This window comes from Cornus florida, unplaced genomic scaffold (assembly GCF_030987335.1).
Source record: "Cornus florida cultivar Cherokee Brave unplaced genomic scaffold, ASM3098733v1 CherokeeBrave_3.0.0_Hap2_Chr03, whole genome shotgun sequence".
NCBI classification, from domain to species: domain Eukaryota; kingdom Viridiplantae; phylum Streptophyta; class Magnoliopsida; order Cornales; family Cornaceae; genus Cornus; species Cornus florida.
In genome coordinates this window covers 14,324,320-14,350,513 of record NW_026775573.1, presented here as the reverse complement: position 1 = coordinate 14,350,513, position 26,194 = coordinate 14,324,320, and the positions used below count along the sequence as shown (strand labels likewise).

The 26,194-nt window shown below is 32.6% G+C and overlaps 1 protein-coding gene and 1 long non-coding RNA gene across 5 annotated transcripts in view; both read right to left on the bottom strand.

The window, feature by feature from the left end:
* Nucleotides 1–2,291: 2,291 nt before the first annotated feature.
* LOC132299602 (calreticulin-like) overlaps nt 2,292–26,194 on the bottom strand; it is a 40,247-nt gene continuing 16,344 nt past the window's right edge. Inside the window, exons 14-15 of one of the 4 annotated variants that reach the window (XM_059796326.1) lie at nt 2,447–2,471; nt 2,292–2,353 (exon numbers count right to left, since the gene is read on the bottom strand). In XM_059796326.1, the coding sequence (XP_059652309.1) occupies nt 2,460–2,471 (12 nt within the window). In that variant the 3' untranslated portion in view covers nt 2,292–2,353; nt 2,447–2,459. The other 3 variants (XM_059796328.1, XM_059796325.1, XM_059796327.1) reach the window with 3 other exon arrangements.
* On the bottom strand, nt 2,955–3,263 carry LOC132298663 (uncharacterized). The gene is made up of 3 exons (XR_009479920.1): nt 3,236–3,263; nt 3,074–3,141; nt 2,955–2,989 (listed from the first exon to the last, which is right to left on the bottom strand). It is a non-coding gene; the product is annotated as an uncharacterized LOC132298663 (long non-coding RNA).

The window sequence follows — 26,194 nt, the reverse complement described above, 5'->3', positions numbered from 1 at the left end:
GGTTGCTGCTGTATGCTTCCATAACATTGGTAATGCTGAAGTTGCAGAAGCTATCATTCTAAAGGAGGGGTTGAAACTCATGCTTCGCTGGGGCTACAATGGTATTATGGTGATTGAAGGTGACTGTAAAAATGTCATGTCTTTAAATCCTACTAATTGTTTATCTGCTTCTGTGTGTACAGATGTTTCACAATTAGTGCCTCTGTTTTCTAAAATGTCTATTGTCTTGGTGTCCTAGACTTTGTAATGCGGTAGCTCATGCCTTAAGTAGATGGGCTGGCCATAATCAAGTAGGGGAGTTTGATTGGGATGTTTGGCCTCAATGGTTGTTGGAGGCTCTGTCTGTTGATTGTTCTGTTGTGTGATTTTTTTTGCCTGTGAAAAAAAAAAAAAAAGAAAAAAAAAATTTGCAATAAACTATTCTCTCAATTTGGAAAACTAATTTCTTACATTTGAAAATATCTCAATCCATTTTCTCTTTTCGTTCTATTTATAGAGTTTTACAAATATTCTAGAAACTTCCTCTTTCATCTTCCCTACTGGGCCGATCCCTTGGGCTTTTCTTTGGGTAAGGATCCACTTCCTTTCTCTTGAGATTGGCCTGGAGATCGCCTTAACGAGAATGGGGCCTGTTGGGTTGTCATCTGATCGGGTCAATAGGTCTCTCTCGATCCAATTCTCAGTGAGATGGGTCACACTTAGCCCATTTTATTTTTTGCATCTTCACTCCTATTTAATCTCTCAAATGTATATATATATATTTTAGGTCTTCGTTCTTTTGGGTCAATGGGTGAAATTATAAATTATTGAACAACTTTTAATGAAATTAAAAGGATCCTCCTCCTTATATTCTAAACCAGCCCATCAAAAGTGGGGAGTTGGGGGTTCAGTGATAACCAAGTGGGGGAGTTGGGGGTGCAGTGATAGTTTGGGGCCTTTGGCCCAAGTTCGAATCCCACCCCGCCTCCCCCCTTCCCCAACTAACATACTAACGTCGCCAAGTAAAAAAAAAAAAATGGAGTTGATTGCCCGTTTTTTTTTTTTTTTTTTTTCCTAATTAGTACTCACTTGAACCCCTAGCCTTTTTTTGAAAAGTAAAAAATTGATACCGTTATGCCACTGCCTGTTGATTCTGTATTCTCACTCTCATATAAGATTGTGTATAGGTGAGCTTGATGAAATATGATTTTAGTAAATGGTGTCTAACCTTAACATTGTTCTTTAATAATGCAGTTGTGATGGCTAATAACTGAATTTTGCTAAAAATTTATAAAACAAGTTCAATGACCATGACAAATGGTATAAGAGTAAAAAAAAAAAATATCGACAAATGATATAAGAGTCAAAATGTTAATCCATTTTAATAGTGAAGATAGGAATAGGGCCGTGCATGTACGATGAGTCGACGACACTACATGCGTGCGTACGAAAGAGCTACACAATGGAATAACGAGGGAGGCTAAAGCGATCAATACTGTACTGTTATACCGTCCTTCAACAATCTTTTCTACATTAAAGTTTAGTTTTAATATAATAGGCTGTTTAAATTTTAAAAACATTTATTATTAAATAACACAATTGTTCATTATCCAAATGAACGACTCCGAGTGAGTTTGTTAAATTTTTTTTTTTAACCAAGATAGATATTTATCAGGAAGTTTTTTTTGTCAATTTTTCTCCTGTATTAGCTTTCAAACAATTAACACCAAATGATCTGCAAAAACAATCAATCTCTTAAAAAGAAAAGATTCAAATAAACGGATAAACATCAAATAAACGCATGCTCTGTTTTCCACTACAAGGAGTTGGTACATGTATTGGTAAAGCTCAATGATCGGTCTCACCCCAGACGAAAAAATAAATATGATATTATGAACACCATTCAATTAGTCTCCCGTTTGTTTGAAAAAAATAAAAATAAAATACCCCATTTTATGCATGTGTGAGTACCACCGACTAGGAAAAAAAAAAAAAAAATTCCACCAAACGGTAACATGACATATATATATACACACACACATGCACACACAGACACGCATAGGAAGTTTGTAATTGTAATACAAAGGCCATAACTGTAGTAGAAAACTTCATGAGAAGGATATCACAGGCAGTATCCTTTTCATATAATTGGGTGTTGTGTCAGTGTGAGGGTGTAGATTAATTACTGAGGCGTTCCATCTACCTTTTACCCAATGGTCCTAAACATATTGAGTTCCAACTCCAAACTATTTCATAAATTTGAAACAAAAATCATATAGGTTTCCCTTTGATTCTTTGTTCCAATGCCCAGAAAGTCAAATCAAGATCGAAGCAGCCTCCGACTCTCTTTCCTTCCCTACTAGTAAACTACAAGCTAAAAAAAAAGAGGTAAAATTTTGATTGATTACCAAAGCTTATCTCGAAAATCCTAATAGTCAGAGCAGCAGGACATTGCAGGTTCTTTCACCTTAGAGACCAGGTTATAGCTCATCCTGCAAACAGAAAAACAAGAGCAAGAGCAAATAAAATAAGAATTGCGGTGGATAGAGAGAGTAGCGATTTGATCAAGACAGTAGAGCAGAAAGAAGTCTTACGTGTTTATCCTCATCCTCACTGTCTGTACCATCTTTCTTGTCTTCGGCATCATCTCCTCCTGCATCGTCACCATCAGCATCACCTGGAAAACAGATTGACAACAATTAGGACTCGGATAAAGTTACAAGTTGGATTCTTTAAAGAGAGGTTTATCGACTTACATCAGAATCAACTGGATCCTTTGAGTCCTGATAGACAATCAAATTCAGGAGTTAGGACGGATATAATCAAACATCTACTTCAGTGAATTAAAAAAGAAACAGATAATGCTTCAAATCTGATGCAATATTAGAAGCTCATAAGCGCTTAAAAGCAACTCTCTTCCAATAATTCAGGAATTAAATACTAGAGAATATAGTTAAAAAAAACTAAAATTGATCCTCAAGACATTGTCAAACATCGTTCCAGATTTTACCTGAAAATGCATATATACTTGGTTATAGTTCCAATTGCCTAGTAACAATAACATAACACATATGAAGTGCACCACTGGAGTTACCTGCCACAGCTCAATTCCAACGTACTTCAATTTTGGGAAAACATAGAGATCCGGATCATCTTTGAAGTCTGTATGTAATAGAAATTTTTAGTTTTGGTGAATTTGAACTCAATGATGTTACCATAAAATATATCAAGGCTTTAAAGAAGAATGGACAAATACCTGGGTTGTCAATCATAGGTGTCTTCAGCGATTTATCTAAATTGGGACAAAAAAAATAGGTAATATTTATTACCTCTGGCTTCTTATCTTCTGAATCGGGAATGTATTCTTTGTCATCCCAATCTTCAGGCTGTCATCAGTATGTAGCTGAGTCAATATCATAATTCAAAAGAGAAAGAGAAAAACAATTAGAAACCTTATTAGTATTGAGCAATTACTTTATTGGCCTCTGGGTCCTTAATTTTCTTTGGTGGGAGAGGATCCCAATCAGAGTACAGACTACCAGATTGCTTCCCCTCGTTATCAATGAGGATGCTGCAGGTAGCGTTAGGGCGGAGGATAAATGTGTAAACATGAGTCAGCTGGTCAGTCTCACAAGGAACATCCTTTTTAATCAACTGGTTTTTCCCATTATAAGTAAGAATGGGCGATACTCGAATCTCAAGAGTCTTGGGGTGAAGAAATTTGGTGGAGAGGTGAGATGATGTTGCTTTAGTTGAAAAAAGAAGCAGAAAATGAAGGGAGAAGAAAAAATCCGATGTTATCGTATATTGCCTACTGAACCTTATTTATTGTTGTGATTTCTGTTCATCATGCAGAGAGTAATTCCTGGGACTATCATTGTTCGTAAAAGAGGCACCCGTTTCCATCCAGGAGATTATGTTGGCATGGGGAAAGATGATACCCTGTATGCTCTAAGAGAAGGCTGTGTCGAATTTGAACGCCACAAGTTGAGTGGTCGCAAGTGGGTGCATGTTGAGCCCAAGGAAGGCCATGTGCTTCACCCTGTCTACTCAAATGTTGCAGCTCCTAAGCTGAAGACGGCTGCCTTAGTACGTATCTTGTTATCCATCCAAGTTAATTATGAAATGCAACCGCAGTGGCCTTCGTATCTGATGGACTTGGTAGCTAGTATTTTCATGCTCCACTTGGCTCGGGGGGATATAGCTCAGTTGGTAGAGCTCTGCTCTTGCCATAAACATGGAATGATTTGCAGGCTAATACAATACCTTCGATCTCTGCCCTATTTTTTTTTTTGGGTGGTAAAATTTATCTTTTGGCAAAGCCTGTTTTCATCTTAAAAAACGTATGGCATGTTACCGATACTCGAATTCAGGAAAGCTGCAGTTAAGTCTCCGATCATCTATTGAGCCTCTTTTCAAACATGTGCCTGTGTGATTGTTTGGACATAAGAAAGGTCTGGGTACTTCATGCTTTTAGTTGTGGTTGAGTCAAGGAAGAAAAGGAAACAGAGGGAAAATGAGAAGGCATAACACACTTCATATCAGGCATGTATATTTGTAACAAAAATATGAAGATAAATTAACTGTCATGTACAAATTTGAAAAAAAAAAGGGAAATATATTCACAGTGGATTTGTACAGATTATCAGCTAATGTGGAATAAAACAAGCTTTGACTATCCACACTTTCGAAGAGGACAACCGTAACAAAGAATGCAGAGAATCTCTTAGAGTTGCAGCCGTGTTACCACTAAAGAAGACTGAGGGTTTTAATTTCAAAGGAGAATGTCGTTTGCGATCATGATGTTGTTGTGCATAAGCCTACCTGGCACAAAAGCTGATCGATGTCAGATTCAAAAGAAGTGGATGAAGTCTATTTGCCAAAACCTTCGAAAAAATCTTATACATAATGAGATTGGGCTGTACTGACAGATCTTTGTAGGAGAATTTACCTTAGTAGTCAAGACTATATTGTAAAAACATAATCTGATCTCATGAAAACTGTTGATGATTCCTTTAGTGCCTCTAGTTTCTCCTCCAATTCCTTAATCCTTTTTCCACAATTACATTCTCTGCTCGTACACCATTGTTTAATATTCTCCTTACAAATTTTAATTTTCTTCTTCAACTGAGATTGGATAGAGCCATAAATTGGTGGTCCCCATGCATTCTTGACAAATCTCACCAAAATTATTCTCATGTAACCAACGAGCATCAAAATGAAATTGTTGTTTTGCCCCGAACTGTTTGAGACTCTGTTAGCGATAACAAAGCGCTATGATCCGAACCAGCAACTAAAATTTGCTGCAATTCAGTACTTTCTAAATTCACCAATCCACTCCACACTACCCAATTCTTCACATTTGCATAACCATCCCTATTGTTAGACCAAGTGTATTAAATATCCTTTATAATGCAAATCCACAAGACCGCAATCATCCACCAATCTTTTTAAGCTAGCCAAAGTCCAAGCCGCACGAGTTCTACCACCTAATTTTCCCCCTACATGTAAGAGATCATTGAAGTCACCCAACATCACCCAAATCAGATCAGAGGGATGCTAGCGATAGTCGACTGCCGCTGTCAGTCGTGTGAGGTGTCAGCAGGCCAATATTGGCTGCTGACTTTTGCTATTTTTTATTTTTTGTTTTTTGAGCCTCACGCGTTTTACAATTCTTTAGAAAGTGCATATTTTTACCATTATAATTATTACTGGTCCATTAACATATGCATGATGCCCAATGCATATTTTCATTTCACTGTTAAAAGTTTTGATATGAATTCTGATGTAAATTATTAGATTTTTTAGAATTATTTTAAGGCCATAACAAATTTGAAATATTGGCTTTGGAAAGTTAATAAAATCTATATTTTTGTAATTATATTTAATGAAAATAATTCTCATAAATTAAAAGAATACCAGTAGGTCAGGTATTGGCCAGGTGGCAGCTCCGGAATTGATAAATAAATATCATAGAAAATTGATATGTAATCTAATTGTGAGTGTGAGTGAAGAGTAATGTCATCATAATATTTGCAGTTGAATTGATGACATTAATGCTTACCTCACATAAAAAGGTCTCGAAAAAAAAAAATAAAAAACAAACATATAGCGTTACAATATATATACGAGTATTTCTCAGCGCCTTTTTTTTAAGGCTCTTTGCAAGTTGTTGACCCAAGGTTTTTAACCAAGGGTGCATGAGACATTTTAGTGATATCAAATCATTGAAGGTGTTAAATTTAATGTTTACTTGAATTATACTTAAACATGTTATATATATAAGAAACTCGAGAGAGTTTATGGATCAATAGTAAGGCCAAGAAAGATTGTATACTTAAAGGATGAAATCTTCAAGTTCAAAAATACATTGAAGTCAAAGATAGAATATCAACTCAAAGCATAAAGAAATTGAAGATTAAAGAATAAGGTCTTAGTGAGTGCTAGATTAAATTGTAAAGTTATTTTTCAAGCAACCTTATTTGGAAGCTCGACTCCTGATTTAGTGGACTATAAGACTATGCATATATATAATTAATATCATTCATAAGTTCTTAAATCTTTTGCAATATGCTATGAAATTCATTAAAAATAAAATTAGTATGTGAGGCCTTAGCTGAGGTTGAGCTAGTTCAAGCTTTCATAAAATTTGAAAGAACTCATAACTTCAAGCTACAAAAACTAACACCATGTAGTTCAATCATACCATTTCAATTGATCTCTAGGATTATTTTGTAAGACTTTGAACTTTGTTATTTCAATGTTCAAAAGTCTTATTCAAATATTGAGAAAATCTTCAAATTAAAATATTTTTCAAAATCTCAATTTTATTCACTTAGAAGTCACTGACTTTGAACCAATTTGATTGTACTATATAATGTTCCTAGACCTTCAATAATATACCATGAACTTAAATGATTCATTTTATAAGACCTTAGTTACCTTGAGTTGAGTTAAACTCTAGGACAATTGCTTAATATGAAACAAATCCTTTTGAGGTTCATAGACATTCACTTAGGCCTTGGACTATATATATATTCGTCTTCTGTAATGTCTTAATCCTAGTCAAGATGAACTAGAGATTACATGTGTTACATAACTCAAGTTATCTTTCTACGCAATAACTAAGTCATTATATGAAATCTAGAAACTGAAAAATTGCTAAAAAGGGATTCCATCCATACGATCGTCAACTGTCCTTTAAAGAGAGTTTATTGTATGTCACCTACTCTCTCATCCCAAATTTAGTTGTCTATCTTTCATTTTTGGGTTGTCCCAAAATACTTGTACACTTAAAAAGTTCAAACAACATATTTCATATCTTTTCATAAAATTCTCTTGATTTCAAATTTAATTGTATATATATTCAAACTTGAAAAAGGTAGCTTAGTAATTTTCAAAGGGGGTAATGGATTAATTACATGCCCCTTAAAAAGTTATACTTTCAAAAAATGACATCTATTATAGTAGGGGTGACAAAATGGGTCACAACCCATCAATCCACCCATATCTGCTCACTTTTTAATGATTTTGGGTGAATAAGAGTTTCTCTCTCTAGAAATTTTTTCTCTTTCTTTCACTTCTCTCTCTCTCTAAAACGAGTCGATAAATATTACTAGTTTGCGATTGTTTTTTTTTATTTGTTATTAAATAAAATTTTAAAACCTTTCGAAAAAAATAATAAAAAAATTAAAAATTAAAAAATTTAAATTAAAAATAATTTTTAAAAAATAATTAAATAATAATAATTAATGGGTCCACGGGTCATAACAGGTTGACTCTATATATTTTTGACCTGCCCATTTTCAACCCAAACCAAATCCGTCCATTTGCCACCCCTATATTATAAAATAGAGGGAGTATTTCATGAAAGAGTCAATTGTCCCTCAATCACTCAATCAACCAGCGTCAACTCTAAGTGTCCTAGTTGATATCCAATAGTTTCATGTTACAGTCAGTTGTCCTTGGTAGTTTTCAAAATGAAACAAAAGGGCTATATAGATGACCATTAATGGAAATCAAACTATCACTTGAACACTCATTGATCAAACATTCATTTATCTTCTTCTTATTTGAGCTTTCATCTTGTTTCATCTTAAATTACTCTAACCTGTGAGCTTTGACTTGTATATTTTATCTTTGAGAGATACCACTATTGTACTTCAAATCTTCATTACTTCATCTTGTAAAAAGGTCGGTGCAAAGTGAAGGACAAATCACTTAGGAAAGGAGTTTGTGAAATTCAAAGTGTAAAAGGTTCGCTCTCCATCCGAAAAGAGAGTCAATAGTAAATTTGGGAACTCTCAATAGGTGATCTTAAGGAGTGGACTTAGGCGAGAGGTCGAGCCACTATACATGCTCCATGTTCATTGTGTTTGAATCTCTGTCCTTATCTTATTTTATGTGTGCATTGCTCCTTTCATTTATAAGTCTATTATTGCACAAATTAACTTAGTCATTTTATTTGTGTTTTGTTAATTCATTTATATTTCTTGCACAAAGATTTGTCAACTATAAGTGACACTTCTCTCTTTCCCATACCTATTTTAAGCTCCTGGCTTCTCGTTGGTAGAACAAAACTAGTAGAATATTGAGCTCAAGCATCCCAATAATGGTGCTAATGGAGTTTTTGAAAATCGACGGTGAAAATGAGTGACATACTCATTTTTGTTTGTTGATGTGTTGGTCCAAATGACGATAGTCAACTTTCTTAAGATTGTTGTTCTTCAGTAGCTCAATGGTTGAGCGTTCTACTGTTAACCAACTAATAGTAGGTTCAAATCCTTGAAGGATTTATTTGAAGTAAGAGAAAAATGGGCAATAGTTTATGGACGACACACCTTCACTACGGACATGAAATCTACCCAACGTAGTGAAAGCATGAACAATGTGTTAAAGAAATACTTGAAGCTGAAACATGATTTTTTGTGTTTCTTTGAGCATTATGAGAGGGTTTTGAATGATCGGCGATATGAAGAACTATATGCAGATTTCAATATGATGCGAAGTATCCCTATGCTTGTAACTAATGTGGAGATGTTACGTCATGGTGTAGAAATCTATATCCCATAAGTTTTTGAATTGTTTCCGAAAGAGTATACGAGTTGGGTGATTACAATGCATATAAAGTGGCTAAGGATGTGACAAAAGTTGAATACAAAGTATCGTATGTTGGAAAATTTAAAGAGCATGTGGTTAATTTTGAAGCTTCAACAATAACAGTCACTTGTACTTGTATGAAGTTTATTTTTATTGGGATTTTTTGTGTTCATGCTTTGAAAGTGTTGGATAAGAAGAATATAAAAAGAATTTCGCCCAAATATATTATAAAACGATGGACAAAAGATGCAAAGATAAGGACTATCACCAATTATCATGGTATTTCAGCTAATGAAAGTCCTAAGGTGTCTATGGGAAAGCGTTATAGTCATTTGTGTTGAAATTTTCGTGAGATTTCATCTTTAGCTTCGGAACATGAGAAGTTATATGCATATGCAAATGAATGTGCTCTTGTGTAGCTTAATGACTTGGAGGAGATGAAGAAAGAACTTTACATGAAGAAAGTGTTGGGATTTATATGCCCTGGCATAGCAAATTCTTATTTGGATTAAAGTGACATAAGTTCCTGACGTTTCTGAAATATTTATGTTTTATACAATTGGTGAATTCAATGTATTATGTTTCGATTCATTATAGAATTGATAGTGTCCACTTGATTACAAGAGATATTTATATATGTATGTGATGACGATCAATACATGAATATAAATAATAATCATAAATGGTTCATGGTTGGTAATTATGGATGGATGGACTCATAATTGATTAAGACTTGAACTGGATCCGTGTTAGGTTGAGATATTCAGGGCCGTCGTATGCAATTGCTCCATATCACCGTCATAACATTTGACTCTTAAGCATGAGAAAATTATAAACTCTTTTATTAATTAATAATTACTTTGATTTGTTCGGCGGATTCTTCAGGATCCTTAGACCGACACTTTGGGTAGTTATATAATTAATAGTTACAGGGTTATATTTTCATTATTTGCATCATTGCTACTTGTATTTATTTTGTATTGATTATGATTAATCACAAAGTAAATTCGAAAGCCTTCGTATGTTTTTAGACAAAATGATTTATTATATATTTATTTATTTAAATTATTATTTTTGTCAAACAAATGTTTTATTGTGATCGAGTCAGAAATAATCAATGGTACCAAAATAAATATATTAATTAAGTAGTCGGATTGATGGCTTTATTTATCTGATAACTAATTATGCATAGAGGGGTCAAAGTGCAATATTGACTTAGTGGTTATTTATTATTTAATTGGAGTTCAATTAATTTCTTTTAGTGGAGTAGAAATTAATTTATGAATTAATTGAATTGGGTCCATAGACCGGGCCAATTATTAATTCATTATAGCCAATAAAATAATAGGCCCAATGGATTCTCACTCATAGCCCAACTTGATATTGGAATCCTATTAGATTTGAGACATGTGAATTAGAGATTGAGAAGGATTTGTTGTTTCCTTTTCTTTATCTTTTTGTTGCCTATAAATATACATGGTCTATGTATATTTTTGGGTGTGATTTTTAGAAGAAGGAAAAATGAATATATTTTCTCTCTCTAGAAAATTAGGGTTTATGTTCTCATCTAATGGAGGCTCCCGCAAGCCTAATTTTCCAAGGTCATTCATGGAGGCTTATGAGTGATTCCTAAAGGCAAGACTATTACCAAGAAGATGGAGATTCATGGAAAAGGTGTCTAGCAAAAGGGATTTACAATAAGTGAGAACATTCACTTTAGAGGAGAGATCTAAGGTTTACTCAAACCTTGATGTAAGTATTCAATCTTTTAATTGAATGATACATCATGTTTTATTTTTGCATAAAACTTGTCTCTATGTGATGAATCAAGATTTATGAATCAAAATCCCTCGAAAAGTTTTTAAAATTTGCACGTTTCCCAACAGAAAGAACTTTACATAGACAACGAGGAAGTTGAAAAAATAGCTATACCAAAGAATTATGAGCCAATAGAAGCTTGTGGGGTTAAAAGAAAAGCCACAATTGAGCGTTCGCGTGGTCAAATAGCTGGTGCACTCGAAAAACGAAGAAAAAAATCATATGCCAAAAATTCAAAAAATGCTACCAAGGTATGCTTTGAAACTTATAAATAAATAAAATGCTACCAAATTTTTTTTTTTTTTTGGTACGTACTTTTTATTTTCAATAATATTATAGGAGCCCATTTCTAGTATTTGTAACTCACAAGAGCAACAAGTTAGACATGGAATTCAAACGTTTGATTTTTTGACTCAGGTAATTCATTCTTTGTTGTGTTATGTTTCTTTACATGGTCTTTGCTGTGGGGAAGTCAGATTCTGATTATTTCTTTACCCAACACATTTTTGCTTATTTTATAGGAATCTCAAATTGGCATTGGAACAGAAATGCCTTCTCCAGTTCATTCAATGATGAACTATGGAACATAAATGCTTTCTACAGTTTATTCAATGATGAATTATGAAACAGAAATGCCTTTTACATCTCGTTTAATTATAAACAGAAATCGGTTACCTAATATGTTTTACACTTACTCTAGATAATTATTTTGTCATAAGAACATGGTTGATAATGTTAAGGATTAATGAAATAGATTTAATTATTTCTATCTTCTTATCATTTTTATTTTTCAATATTTGTAGGAGTCTCATCATGGTAGCCTCCCACAAAGTGCACAAGAAGGCAATGAATTTGAATATTTTCCTCACTGGTAGAGGATTATTCGGAAAGCTATTTGAAAGCTTGCATATGTTACTTTTTGTTCTTCCACTTGCATATGTTACTTTTTGTTCTTCCACTTAATTATTAAAGTTTTTGTATCTTGTGGCAATACAGTAGATGTGGTCCAATGGAGTACCTTTTGTGCGAATTATTTGGGTAATGCAAATTAATTGGGAGATAAATTCTATCCTTTGTGCTTAGATAATGATTACATAATTGTTCAGCTTCAATATAACATCACAACAAAATTTTCAGCTTGTTATTCTATCCTTTTTTCAATAAATTCTATAACTTTTTTATCTGATAATGCTAACAGAGTTGTTATTCCATTGAAATGAATCTAACATTTTCAGCTTCAATATAACATAACAGATTTTATTTTTATTCAATTTATTACAATTTTTGTACCTGTTAAAGTAATATAAGATTTTATTTTTATTTAATTTATTACAATTGGATTCTACCCAGACGTGATGTATAATAAAATAAAAAGCAAAAGCAAAAAGAAAAAATAAAATGTTAAACGGGTCAAACCGGAATAGTTGGGTAATACCCAACTTAAATTCAATAACGTTGTTAGACAGTTGTCATGAAATGATTGGAACACGTACTATATTGGATGAACTTCATCCAACCTAGATTGAACACAAGTATTGTCCATAAAAAAATCTCCACCTAAAGAGTAAAAATGGAAAATCTCCACAGTTGGGTAGGGTACTCTTTCATATTTTACCAATCAAAAGTAAAAATGAAAATTTTTTTATATGCAATTCTGCGTATAATAGAGACTGTCACAGATAGTTATTACTGTTGCAACTCTAACTTTAATGTATTTGTAGGACACATTCACATTTAGGTTGTCTATATTTTCATTCTTTATATAAATTCTAATATTCCAAATCTTAGATATGTTACAGAAATATTTTTAAAATTTCAAATTCTAGAAAATTTAATGTTAGATTTTTACAAATCCATATCTCAAGTTATCTCTTTGAGAATTATTTAGAAAGTGCATATTTTCATCATTATAATTTATTGGTACATTAATATAAGCAAGATACACAATTTCAACGTTACAGTTTTGACATGAATTGTGTGGTAATTTATTAGATTTTTGAGAATTGTTTTATGGACATAACAAATTTGCCATATGATATATAGTTGGAAAGTTTATAAAATATATTTTTAAAAATGAAAATTTTGTAATTATATTCAAATGTGATAATTCTTTAAAATTAAAAGAATACTAGTGGGTTAGTTCCCGACCATGTGACAACTCAAGAATTAATAAATAAATAAATAAATATGTATATATATATATATATTAAAAAAAAATGATAAGTAGTTAGATAAATAAATAAATAAATATATATATATAAAGAAAATTATAGGTAGTCAGTGGTGCCTGTAAAGGTCATATATATACTTATATATATATATATATATATATATATATATATATTTCTCAGTGCTTTATTTAGGCTCTTTACAAGGACTATATAGCTAAAGATCATATAGCGCCAAAATTTTTACCTCTTCGTAGACAACTCATCAAATGGAAGGTGGGCAATGGTGTTTCAACCCTTGTATGGCAAGACTGTTGGTTACCCAGTGGCCCTCTCTAGCTTTGGCATCTCTAGGCATTCCATAGAGGAGGCTTTTAATCTCTTACTAAGGTTGCTTTTAATCTCTTACTAAGGTTGCGTGGTCTAGTAATATTTCATTTATTTTTTAAAATAGAAATTTCATGAATGATAATTCAAATTTTTGTAAAAACGGAAACTTGAAATTTCATGAATGATGATTCAAATTTGTGTAAGAACGGAAAATAAGAGTCGGTTTGGCTAGTGCTTTTGTTTCGTATTTTTTACTTTTTACTAGTGTACTGTAACGAAGTAAAAGTATGAAACATATTTGATAATATTTATTGTCATTTGAATAGTACCAAAACGTTTTCAAAATTGAGGTCAAAATTGAAATTATCAAAATAATGTTTTTGTTTACTTCCGTACAGTAGCAAAACACTGTTTCAAAAAAAAAAAAAAATCTTCTAAAATAACATTTTTAATTATTCATTCAATTTTCAAACTTACAACATTTTTTACCAAACATGTTTTCATATTTTTGCTTTTAAAAATTTTATAACAAATTTAGGTTACCAAACAAGTTTCTAAATAATGTTGAACACCTTAAAACAGAAACATTATTTTTGATTTAGATCAAAGCAAAAATACAAAACAACTATGATTGTTAGTGACCTTAAGTGGGTGGGTGTGTTTATTATTTTGAATATATATATATAAATAAGGACAAAAACGTCCTGTCTTCTCTCCGATCAACAAACCTTTCTACTTTATGCCTTACCTTCCAAAAATCATTCTCACCTTTTTCTTCTCTTTGAAGATTTACACAACATAATTGTGGGTTCTATATTCCCGCTTGCCAAGTGGAATAACCTTTTTGATTGGCGCTCTGTGCATTGGATTTCAAAATCTGCTTAATAGCATAAGCAAATGGAAAATGTCATATATCAGGAAGCATTTTTCGTGATAGGGATCTCCAAAAAGGTAGCTGTTTTACAAGGCACCACACACACACATAAAAAACATTTTTTTTTTTGATAAATACACACACACATAAAAAAACTTAAAGGACAATCCATATTTTTTCATATTCAAATCTAAATCTAAATACAATTTAAGTGGGCAGTTTTAGCGAGTGGACGCTTATTCATTTACTTAAAAGTTTAAATTATTGGGTAGTGCTGCATACCCACTCATTTATATTTAATCACTTTCTCATTTGGATCTGATGTATAACAAATTACCTTTGTTACATTCTCCTCCACCCAAACCGCAATGCTCTCGTTGCGGCTCGGGCTACCCTGTTTACCCAAATTGTAAACTCGGACGTCTTCCGGACCAGGCGCTTAGCGTGACACCAAATTAAAGACAGGGTGTGGCTCTGATACCAACTATAACGAGTGGGCGCTTGCCCATTTACCCAAAAGTTCAAGTTGTTGGGTAGTGTTGCATACCCATCCATTTATACCCAATCACTTTTTCATTCGAATCCGATGTGAAACAAATGACCTTCGTTACAATAGTTCATTTCATGATTCCGATCAGATCTTAAAAGACAAGAGAAGACGGGGTTGAATCAATCAAAGAGTTGAGAGTTTTATTTATTTTTAAAAATAATAATATCTTCTAATTAAGTGTATCTAAGACTATCTTTCATTCAAACTCTTATATTTAAAGTCATTATCCTTTTGTTCTCAACTTTTTAATTGCATTTCTTTTGTGTTAGTTTTATAGTAGACAAATTATTTAAGAGTAATGCAACTCATGTCAACCAAATATGCAAATTCACTAAACTATCCAAATGAAAAGTATTGATACAGCAATAAAAAATAAAAATTATTTTTAAGTTTTTCACTTTAGAAAGAATTATCATTTTGACACATTATTTCAAAATTCTTATGAGATGGTCTTAGTAAATTATAAGTTCTTGTTAATAAAATTCCACTGAAAGGTAGCCGGACATATAAGATACTATCCACGGGAAGATATAGATATGAAAGGTAAAAGATTGTGCTAAACACGGTCTTTTGATATATATGTTTTAAAATGTTTACCTTGATATTATTTAAAGTAAAAATTTTATTATATATTAACACGTGGAGATAAAAAGTGAATTCATAATTTAAATTAAATTATTTATATAAATAATTTAATTAGTTTTCCAATGCTAACGATCCAAATATATGATATTTATCTTTAAAATTTACATTTAGGAAAGGATACAAACTGAAAAATATCTTAAAATTAAAATCTCCACTCTTTTAAGATCTCCACTCCTAGGTTGTAGGACGACATTCTGCTTAATTGTATCTCAATAACTATTATATCAAGAGTAAAAATGGAAAATCTCCATCAGCCAATTACCAACCTCCCCCAAGCGACATTTTTCTATACAAATATATATTCTGTAATCTAATTATATTATATAATATAGATATATCTATATTCTTGTTGTGACTTTAACTTTAACAAATAAGCTAAACGTATTTATAGTAAACATTCACCTTCTTAGTTTCAAAACATTTTTAACATGTCTGATATACTTACCCAAAAAGAAAAAACATTTTTAACATGTCAAATTCTAGAAAATTTTATCTTAGAATTTACTAGTGATATCTCACGTTCTCTCTTTTAGAATTATTTAGAAAGTGCATATTTTTACCATTATAATTATTATTGGTCCATTAAGATATGCATGATGCACAATGCATATTTTCATTTCACTGTTAAAGTTTTGACATGAATTCTGATGAAGTTTATTAGTTTTTTTAGAATTATTTTAAGGCCATAACAAATTTGAAATATTGCCATCTATGTAGCTTTGGAAAGTTTATAAAATCTATATTTTTGTAATTATATTTAAAGAAAATAATTCTCAGAAATTAAAAGAATACCAATAGGTCAGGTATTGGCCATGTGGCAGCTTCGAAATAAATAAATATCAGAGAAAATTAATATGTAGTCTAATTGTGGGTGTGAACGGAGACTAATGTCATGATGTGGAATTGTCATTATGATCATCATAACGTCAGGGCTTTATCTCACATAAAAAAAATGAAGAAAAAAAAAACACACACGCACAATACACATACAGCATCACTATATATATATATATATATATATATATATATATATTGTTGATGCCAAAAATTTACACGCTCCGGAGTCGGTGGTGATTCCAGCACAACAAGAGAAGTGATGACCGGCGTGGTGCCGGCCAGGTGCACTCCGACAGTCAAGTTAGTACTTGACGATCTAATATTCGATAAGGATTACATATAAAATTTATGGCGTACTTTTTTAGGTTGACTGATCATTTCTTTTATAGAAGCATTGATGGTAGTAGTTGTTGAAGCGAGATTCTCCCTGATCCAAGATGATATCGTTTCCTTCTTACAGAAATGGTAACTGTCGTTACACATGGTAACCAAAGATTTTTTATAATTTCATAGAGATTTTGGGAAGGATAAATCCCTTACCCTTATCTTATTTTGACTTTGAGTTGCCTATTATTTTTATCCTCATCAGTTGCCCCCAATTCTCGTGCTTGCTTGTCAAGCATCGAGAATGTGAAAGTGTTTTTTGACCGACATCTCTTTAGCAGAAATCATTCTCTTTTTAGGTTAACCCTTGTTGGGCGACCTCTTTTTGGTTAATCTCTCTTACTCCTTTAATAAGGAAACAAATTTGCCCGAACTTCATGAGCTGAGGGAGTAGGTTTTCTTAAGCTGAATGAGCTTACCTTTTAAAAAGGGAAGTATATTTACGAGCTTTACTCAGCTCGCTCCTTAAAAAGGAAAATATATTTTACGAGTTTCACACAGCTCGCCCTTTAAAAAGGGAAGTATATTTGATAAGTTGATTTCGACCCCTTTAATACGAAGGACAACAATTACGAGTTTCATTTAGCTCGAGCCCTTATAATACGGAGCACTTTTATATCAATCCCTTATAATACGGGGAATGGCAATTACGAGTTTCATTCAACTCGCCCTTTAAAAAGGAAAATATATTTTACGATCTTCACTCGGCTCGCCCTTAAAAAAGGGAAGTATATTTTACAAGTTGATTTCGACCCCTTTTAATGCGGAGGACAACAATTACGAGCTTCATTTAGCTCGGACCCTTATAGTACAGGGCACTTTTATATCAATCCCTTATAATAACTGGAATGGCAATTACGAGTTTCATTCAACTCGCCCTTTAAAAAGGAAAATATATTTTACGAGTTTCACTCAGCTCGCCCTTTAAAAAAGGAAGTATATTTTACAAGTTGATTTCGACTCCCTTTTAATACGGATGACAACAATTACGAGCTTCATTCAGCTCGGGCCCTTATAGTACGTGACACTTTTATATCAATCCCTTATAATACGGGGAATGGCAATTACGAGCTTCATGAACTTATCCTTTTAATATGGGAGGTTCATCCTCGTGAGTTTCATCAACTCATCTTTTTAATAAGAGAGACTAATTTTCTATAGTTGCGTGAGCTTATCTATTTGATACTTCGTCAGCTCGTATCTTTAATAAGACGTTAATTTTCTGCCTCTATTCTAAAGCTTGCCTCTCACGCGCAAGGAACACTAATGTTCTTTTTCTATTTGTAAGGTTAGGAAAGCAAAAATAAAGGAACAGATGTACAGTTTGAACGGATAATATATATATATATATATATATATATATATATATATATATATATATATATATATATATCAGAATTGGTACAATTAAGGCAAAAACTTATCATTGAGTATCATAGGACCAAAATCATCCATGGAGCTAGCAATTGTTCTCTAAAATAAGAAAGTGTAATCCTGTTTTTTTTTTTTTTTTTTAATTGTATGACTACTCACACAAACAAAGTATGAATTTAGAGAATTTAAAATAAAGTTGCAATAATATAGCCAAAAGTTAAACAGTGAGGCAATAGTAGCTTTTGCTAAGGCCCTTTGCAAAGTTTCTATGTCAGAATTGCAGTCACTTTTTTTTTTTTTTTTGCCCCCAGCACTATTCCCGAGGGAACAGTACCGCTGGGTACTGTTCATTGAACAATAAAAAGTTTTTTTTTTTTTACCCCGCAAAAAGTACTCAAAATAATATAATTTTTTTTTTTTTACCCTGTGAATAGTACCCCGCGGGTACTATTCATGTGAACAGTACTCACAATTTATTTTTTTTTTCACCCCATGAACAGTACCCCCCCCCCCCCCCGCGCGCGCGGGTACTATTCATGTGAACAGTACTAGCAATTTTATTATTTATTTATTTATTATTTTTTTTTTAGGAACTTAAAAAATATGCAATTCATCAATTGACAAAATTTCCAGCACCTACATATAATTTCCGGCACTTTAATTATAATTGTTGGAATTTATTGGTGAATGAAATATTATAATTATTTATTTGATATGATTAATATTACTCATAGGATATAGTCGTTGTAGGGATCCTAATTACAATGGATTCATAGGATATAGTCGTTGTAGGGATCCTAATTACAATGGATCCACAAAGCGTAGTATTCTATCGAAGATTCCTAGGTGAACTACGTCATTATATAGGTGAACAATATTTTGCAGACAATTGGAAACACATAAAAAAAATTGTTTCTCTTTAAATCGTGTGAGGAAGTGTAGACATATATTTCGATATACACGTAATGCATGAAACTTACCCGCTTAACAGCGATAATGAAACAATTGCTAGCGGTTGGGTGGGGCTTTCCAGCAATTTTACCGGATTGAGCAATTGTACCTTTGCTTTTGGCCATGCAATCCATGAACTGTTCTCTTTCTTTTAGAGACAGCTAGATTGTAAAGGGACTGAATTGCTTTTAATCTTTGTCGTAGATTTCCCTTGTACGAACCATGATTTGTTGGGACTAATGCACGTTCCCACAGATGGCGCCAACTGTTGATGCCAAAAATCTACACGCTCCGGAGTCGGTGGCGATTCCTGTAAAATAAGTGAAGTGATGACCGGCGTGGTACCGGCCAGGTACACTCCGGCAGTCAAGTTAGTACTTGACAATCTAATATCCGATAAGGATTACATATAAAATTTATGGCGTACCTTTTTAGGTTGACTGATCATTTCTTTTATAGAAGCATTGATGGTAATAGTTGTTGAAGCGAGATTCTCCCTGATCCAAGATGATATCGTTTCCTTCTTACAGGAATGGTAACTGTCGTTACACATGGTAACCAAAGATTTTTTATAATTTCATAGAGATTTTGGGGAGGATAAATCCCTTACCCTTATCTTATTTTGACTTTGGGTTGCCTATTATTTTTATCCTCATCATATATATATATACGTCTCAGCGCTTTTTTTAAGGCTCTTTACATGACCTATAGGCTACAGCTAAAGATTGGATCACACCAAAGAATATACAATTTGTTGACCCAAGGTTTTTAACCGATGGTATTTGAGACATTTCAATGACGTCAAATCATTGAAAGTGTTAAATTTAATGTTTACTTGAGTTATACTAAACATATTATATACTCGTTATATAAGAAATTCAAGAGAGCTTTTGGATCAATAGCAAGGCCAAGAAGGATTATATGCTTAAAAAGATGAAATCTTCAAGTTCAAAAATACATTAAACTCAAAGATAGAGATATCAACTCAAAGTTTAAAGAAATTGAAGATCAAATAATAAGGTAGAATAATCTTGGGTGAGTGTTACACTAAATTGTAAAGTTATTTTTCACGTAACCTTATTTGAAAGCTCATGATTTAGAGGACTATAAGACCATGTATATATATAATTAATATCATTTATAAGTTCTTAAATCATTAGGAATAGGTTATGAAATTCTTTAAAAATATAATTGGTATGTGAGGCATTTGATAAGGTTGAGTTAGTTCAAATTTTCATAGGCTTTGAAAGACCTAGCTCATAACTTGAGCTACGAAAACTAACACCACATATTTCAATCATACCATTTAAATTGATCTTTAGGATTATTTTGTAAGGCTTTGAACTTAGTTGTTTTAATGTTGAAAAGCCTTATTCAAATATTGAGAAAATCTTTTAATTGAAATATCCTTTAAAATCTCAATATTTACATTTAGAAGTCAATAATCTTGAATCAATTTGATTGATGCTATATAATGTTCCTAGACCTTCTTTTTTTCTAGTTGGTACTTATACACACATACTTCTACTGAGACTTGAACCCTTGACCTTCCTTTGGGAAGTAAGTGTCTGGTACCGCTAGGTCACTGGCCTGTTGATATGTTCCTAGACCTTCAATAATAGACCATGAAATTAATTGATTCATTTTATAAGGCCTTAGTTACATTGAGTTGATTTAAACTCTTGGACAATTGCTTAAAATGAAACAAATCTTTTTGAGGCCCATGGATACTCACTTAGGCCTTGGACTATATATATATTCTTCTTCTGTAATACCTTAATCCTGGTTAAGATGAACTGGAGATTACATGTGTTAAATAACTCAAGTTATCTTTCTACGCAATAACTAAGTCATTATATGAAATCTAGAAACTAAAAAAATGCTAAAAAGGAATTCCATCCAAACAATCGTCAACTGCCCTCTCTAAAGAGAGTTTATTTTATGTGACCTACTCTCCCATCTCAATTTAGTTTTATATCTTTCATTTTTTGGTTGTTGCAAAATACTTGTCCATTTTAAAAGTTCAAACAACATATTTCACATCTTTCCATAAAATACCCTTGATTTCAAATTTAATTATATATATATTCAAACTTAAAAATGGTAGCTTAGAATTTTCAAAGGGGATAATGGAATAGTTACATGTCCCCATAAAAGGTTATACTCTAAAAAAAAAATGACATCTAATATAGAACTCAGAGAGTATTTCATAAAAAGACAATTATCCCCCTATCACAGTCAACCAAATTCAATTCTGAGTGTCCTAGTTGATATCCAATAGCTTCGTGTTACAGATGCCCTTGTACTTTTAAAAAAGAAACGAAAGGGTTATATAGACGAGGGATAAGGATTCTCTACGACAAAAGAGAGGTCCTACACACCCACCAATTATTGATATGACATCATTATTAGTGAAAAAATCTAATCCAATGGTTGGTGATGGTTGGTGAATGTGCATGACCTCTCATTTCCTGAAGAGGATCATTTGTTGGGATTTGTATGCTCTGACATTGCAAATTCCTGTTTGGATTAAAGTGACATATGTTCCTGACGTATCTAAAATATTTATACTTTATACAATTGGTGAATTCAATGTATTATGTTTCAATTCATTATGGAATTGATAGTGTCCATTTGATTACAAGAGATATTTATGTATGTATGTGATGGCGATCAATATATGAATATAAATAGTAATCATAAATTGTTCATAGTCGGTAATTATGGATGAACTCATAATTAATTAAGACTTGAACTGGATCCGCGTTAAGTTGAGATATATTGCGAGAGCCGTCGTATGCAATTGTTCCCTATCACCGTCATGACATTTGACTCTTAAGCATGAGAAAAGTATAAATTCTTTTATTAATTAATAATTACTTTGATTTGTTCGGCGGATACTTCGGGATCCTTAGACTGACACTTTGAGTAGTTATGTAATTAATAGTTAGAGGGTTATATTTTCAATATTTGCATCACTGCTACTTGTATTTATTTTGTATTGATTAGGGTTGATCACAAAGTAAATTCAAAGGCCTTCGTGTGTTTTTAGACAAAATGATTTATTATATATTTATTTATTTAAATTATTATTTTTGTCAAACAAATATTTTATTGTGATCGAGCCAGAAATAATCAAAGGTACCAAAATAAATATATTAATTAAGTAGTCGGATTGATGGCTTTATTTATCCGATAACTAATTATGCATAGAGGGGTCAAAGTGCAACATTGACTTAAAGGTTATTTATTATTTAATTGGAATTTAATTAATTTCTTTTAGTGAAGTAAAAATTAATTTATGAATTAATTAAATTGGGTCCATGGATCAGGCCAATTATTAATTCATTGTAGCCAATAAAATAATAAGCCCAATGGATTCTCACTCATAGCCCAACTTGATATTAGAATCTTATTAAATTTGAGACATGTGAATTAGAGATTAAGAAGGATTTATTGTTTCCTTTTCTTTATCTTTATGTTGCCTATATATATATACATGGTCTATGTATATTTTAGGTGTGATTTTTGGAACAAGGAAAAAGGAATCTAGTTTCTCTCTTTAGAAAATTAGGGTTAATGGTCTCATCTAATGGAGGCTACCACAAGCCTAGTTTTCCAAGGTCATTCATGGAGGCTTATGAGTTATTCCTAAAGGAATAACAAATACCATGAAGATGGAGGTCTAAGGAGAAGGCATTTTGCTAAGGGATCTACAATAAGTGAGAACATTCATTTTAGAGTAAAGATTTAAAGGTTTACTCAGACCTTTGATGTAAGTATTCAATTTGTTAATTGAATTATACATCATATTTTATTTTTGCATAAAACTTGTCTCTATGTGATAAATCAAGATTTATGTTTGAAAATCCCCCAGAAATTTTTTAAAACATGCATGTTTCCCAACAGTTGGTATCAGAGCATGGTTTGATTCATCGCTAGAGATCATGTTTTTATCAAAATTCATCATTCATTGATCCAGTTTTGATATGCATATATTTATTTATTGATGTATGTTGATGTATGAATTAATATGTTGATATATATTGATATATGATGATGTATGTATAATTGTGAATGAATGATGATGTCTGTTTAGGACATGGATGAAGCTTATAGGTTATTTGAATGTAATTTTATCTTTGGATGAATGTAATTAAGGCTTTGATTTAGCTGTTTGAAAGTTCAATGATGTAATTTAATTTTTTCCATTGTATTTCAAATTGTAAATATTTATTAAAGCTATGTAATCTTCATCAAATGATGTTATGAAGCTTCAAGAAGGTCCAAGAGGGTTAAATTAGGCTTCAGGAATTTTCTGGGATTTTTTAGAAATTTTTCGGAATTTTTCTGAAATTTTTAAGGCCTAAATTTAATTTTTCTGGAATTTTTTATAATTTTCGGTGATTTTCCAGTGACCGGAGGTTCGCCAGCGGCAAGGATTTCGCCGGAAGTGCAGGCTGGTGATCCAGTGCATCGCGGTGCACCATCATAAGGTGCACCTAGAAAGAGAGTCACTGGATTGAAATCAACAAAAGGGAAATTATCCCATGCGACGCGGCAAGGGTGCAATCAGCACCATTATATACAGCTGGTGCGTGTTCCTCACGCGTTAGCATGAACTGACTATGGAACGCGCGTGAAGGCGCGTGCCACGCGCCTAAGGCTATCCCCAGTGCGTGCAAGCGCGTGGGGAAGAGCTGCAGCTCCTCCAGGCGCGTGTGGGGTCCTTCGGGCGCGTTCCGAGCGTCGTTTTGCTTCTCCTAAGGAGTACCAGCTCCCTACAGGTATTTACAAGCAGTTGGTAGACGCCCGTACAGCAAAAATAGTATTTAAATGTTAAAAGCTGATTCCATTGGCAATTTAATTTGCTTTTGTCTGTTGTTTATTTATTTATGAAATGCATAGAATAGATAATTATTAATTAATTATTATTCATGTATTGGATCAATGATATTTTTTATTACATGACTTGATTTATATTAATTAATTATGAAAATTAATTGGATTTGATTACTAATTAATTTGAGGGCACTTATTAGGAAACGAAAAATTATTTTTGTAAATTATTTTTAAAGTGTGTTTCAAATTAAATATTAGTGAATCATTTAAAAGTCCAAATATTTTCTAAATTTAATTGGATTAAGATCAAGGCGTTTTGCATGCATTATATCATGTAAATGAATAAAATGAAAACCCTAATTATGAATAATTAAAAATTGAGTGGGAGTGGGGATTTTTATACATTGCCCCATGGCCTTCGTTGTTAAAGCCATTGTAATTAGATTTTCAAAAATAAGGCCACACGCATGATTTGAAGAGTCTTTATATTACAAGAATGGTTGTCTCAAGAAAATAAAAATATTAAATGTTCATTGTAATTAGATCTTTAAAAATAAAGCCCTACGCATGATTTAAAAAGTTTAGATTATAATGACGAGATATTTAATTTTTTTTTTTTTTTTTGAGCATTAATAATGTTATACACTCAATCTAAAATTAATAGTGTTAGCTCTCCAACGGAGTGGTTTACACTATGTGATTTTAGAAAGGCTAAACATAATCGGGAATCATTTCATATAGATAGATAAGGCATTTTCTTAAGAGATATGGAAATGATGGGATTTGTCCGCCAATAACAATAATGAACTTCGCCAACCGAATAAGTTATTGGTGTATTAGTTATCCGATTTTTCATGCAGTGGTTAAGGGACCCACGTATTATTATTTTAAGGGCAAATTTCTCAAAACCCCCAAAACTATCAATAAGTGATCATAAAACTTTCTAAAAACCCTAATACTATTATAAAGTTATCACATTGCCTTAATATCCGAGTCCGACCCGTTAACCGGGCTGTGAAATGACAAATTTAACCTTATCATTTAATGTTAAATTAAAAATAGAAAATTATTATTTTTTAAATTACAAAAATACCCTCTCCTTTTTTTTTTTTTTCTTTTTTGTTTCTTCTCATCATCATCTCCGGCAGCAAGAATATTGTCGGCGATGAAGCTAATCGCCGCCGGCAGCGACCAAACCAGGTCGCTGTCGGCTTCCTCTCATTCCAGCAAGGTCGCTGCTTACCATTGCTTATTTCTCATCGACGGCCCAAGGTTGTGCCCTTCTTTTACCGATCAACTAGGTTGCCAAAGCGCGACTTGGTGAGCACCATGGATGACGACCAGAAGCTTTTCAAAATTGAGAGAAGAATGATTCACCAATGAAAAGTGCATGCATCAACGTCATGAAGATTTGACGATGACGCCATTGAAGCGCCAAATCTCGAAATCACAGATATTAAGGAACCATCGAGAGATATGGAAAAGAGCGAGTGAAAATGCTACACGACGACTCACCCACCTTTCTCTTCTTCCACTACCTCATCGTCTTCATCTTTCTTCTTAGGGAACCTAATTTAAATAAGAGAGAAACTTTATGCTCTTCGTAAAAATAAAAATAAAAAATAAATAAAAAAGGCCCATTAGACTTGAATTTCAGAATATTCAATCACACGTAAGATTTGACCATTCCTCCATCTCAAGCCCAATCTTCCTCCTCTGTTTCTCACTCCAACGTACTCATTCTCTCTCTAGAATATTAGGGAACCCAATTCTTCCAATTAAAGGCTCAGAAGTTACAACCGCAACATGGGTAGAAGAAACAAAGTGTTGAGACCAGAACAATGGCTTCAAACACAGACACGATCATGAAGAGAGAGTCATTGATGAACCCAATCTGAAAAGTCAGCCTCTTCCACCGAAACCCAGAACTCCTGAACCTCCATGTCCACGAACTCTTCTTCCCCAGTCTTTTGAAGCTGAACCACGACTTCTTCTCTATCTCTCTCTCTCTTTACTTTTTCTCTCTCTATATTTTGTGTTGGTGCAAATGTATGATACGTAGTTTGGTTTATTATACACAATACTGGAGTTGTCTTTGCTTTGATTTCTTCATTGATACCTGGTTTGGTCGCTGCCGGCGGCAATTTGCTTCATCGCCGGTAGTATTCTTGCTGCCGGAGATGATGATGAGAAGAAACAAAAAAGAAAAAAGAAAAAGAAAAAGAATAGGAGAGGGTATTTTTGTAATTTAAAAAATAATAATTTTCTATTTTTAATTTAACATTAAATGATAAGGTTAAATTTGTCATTTCACAGCCCAGTTAACGGGTCGGATTCGGATAT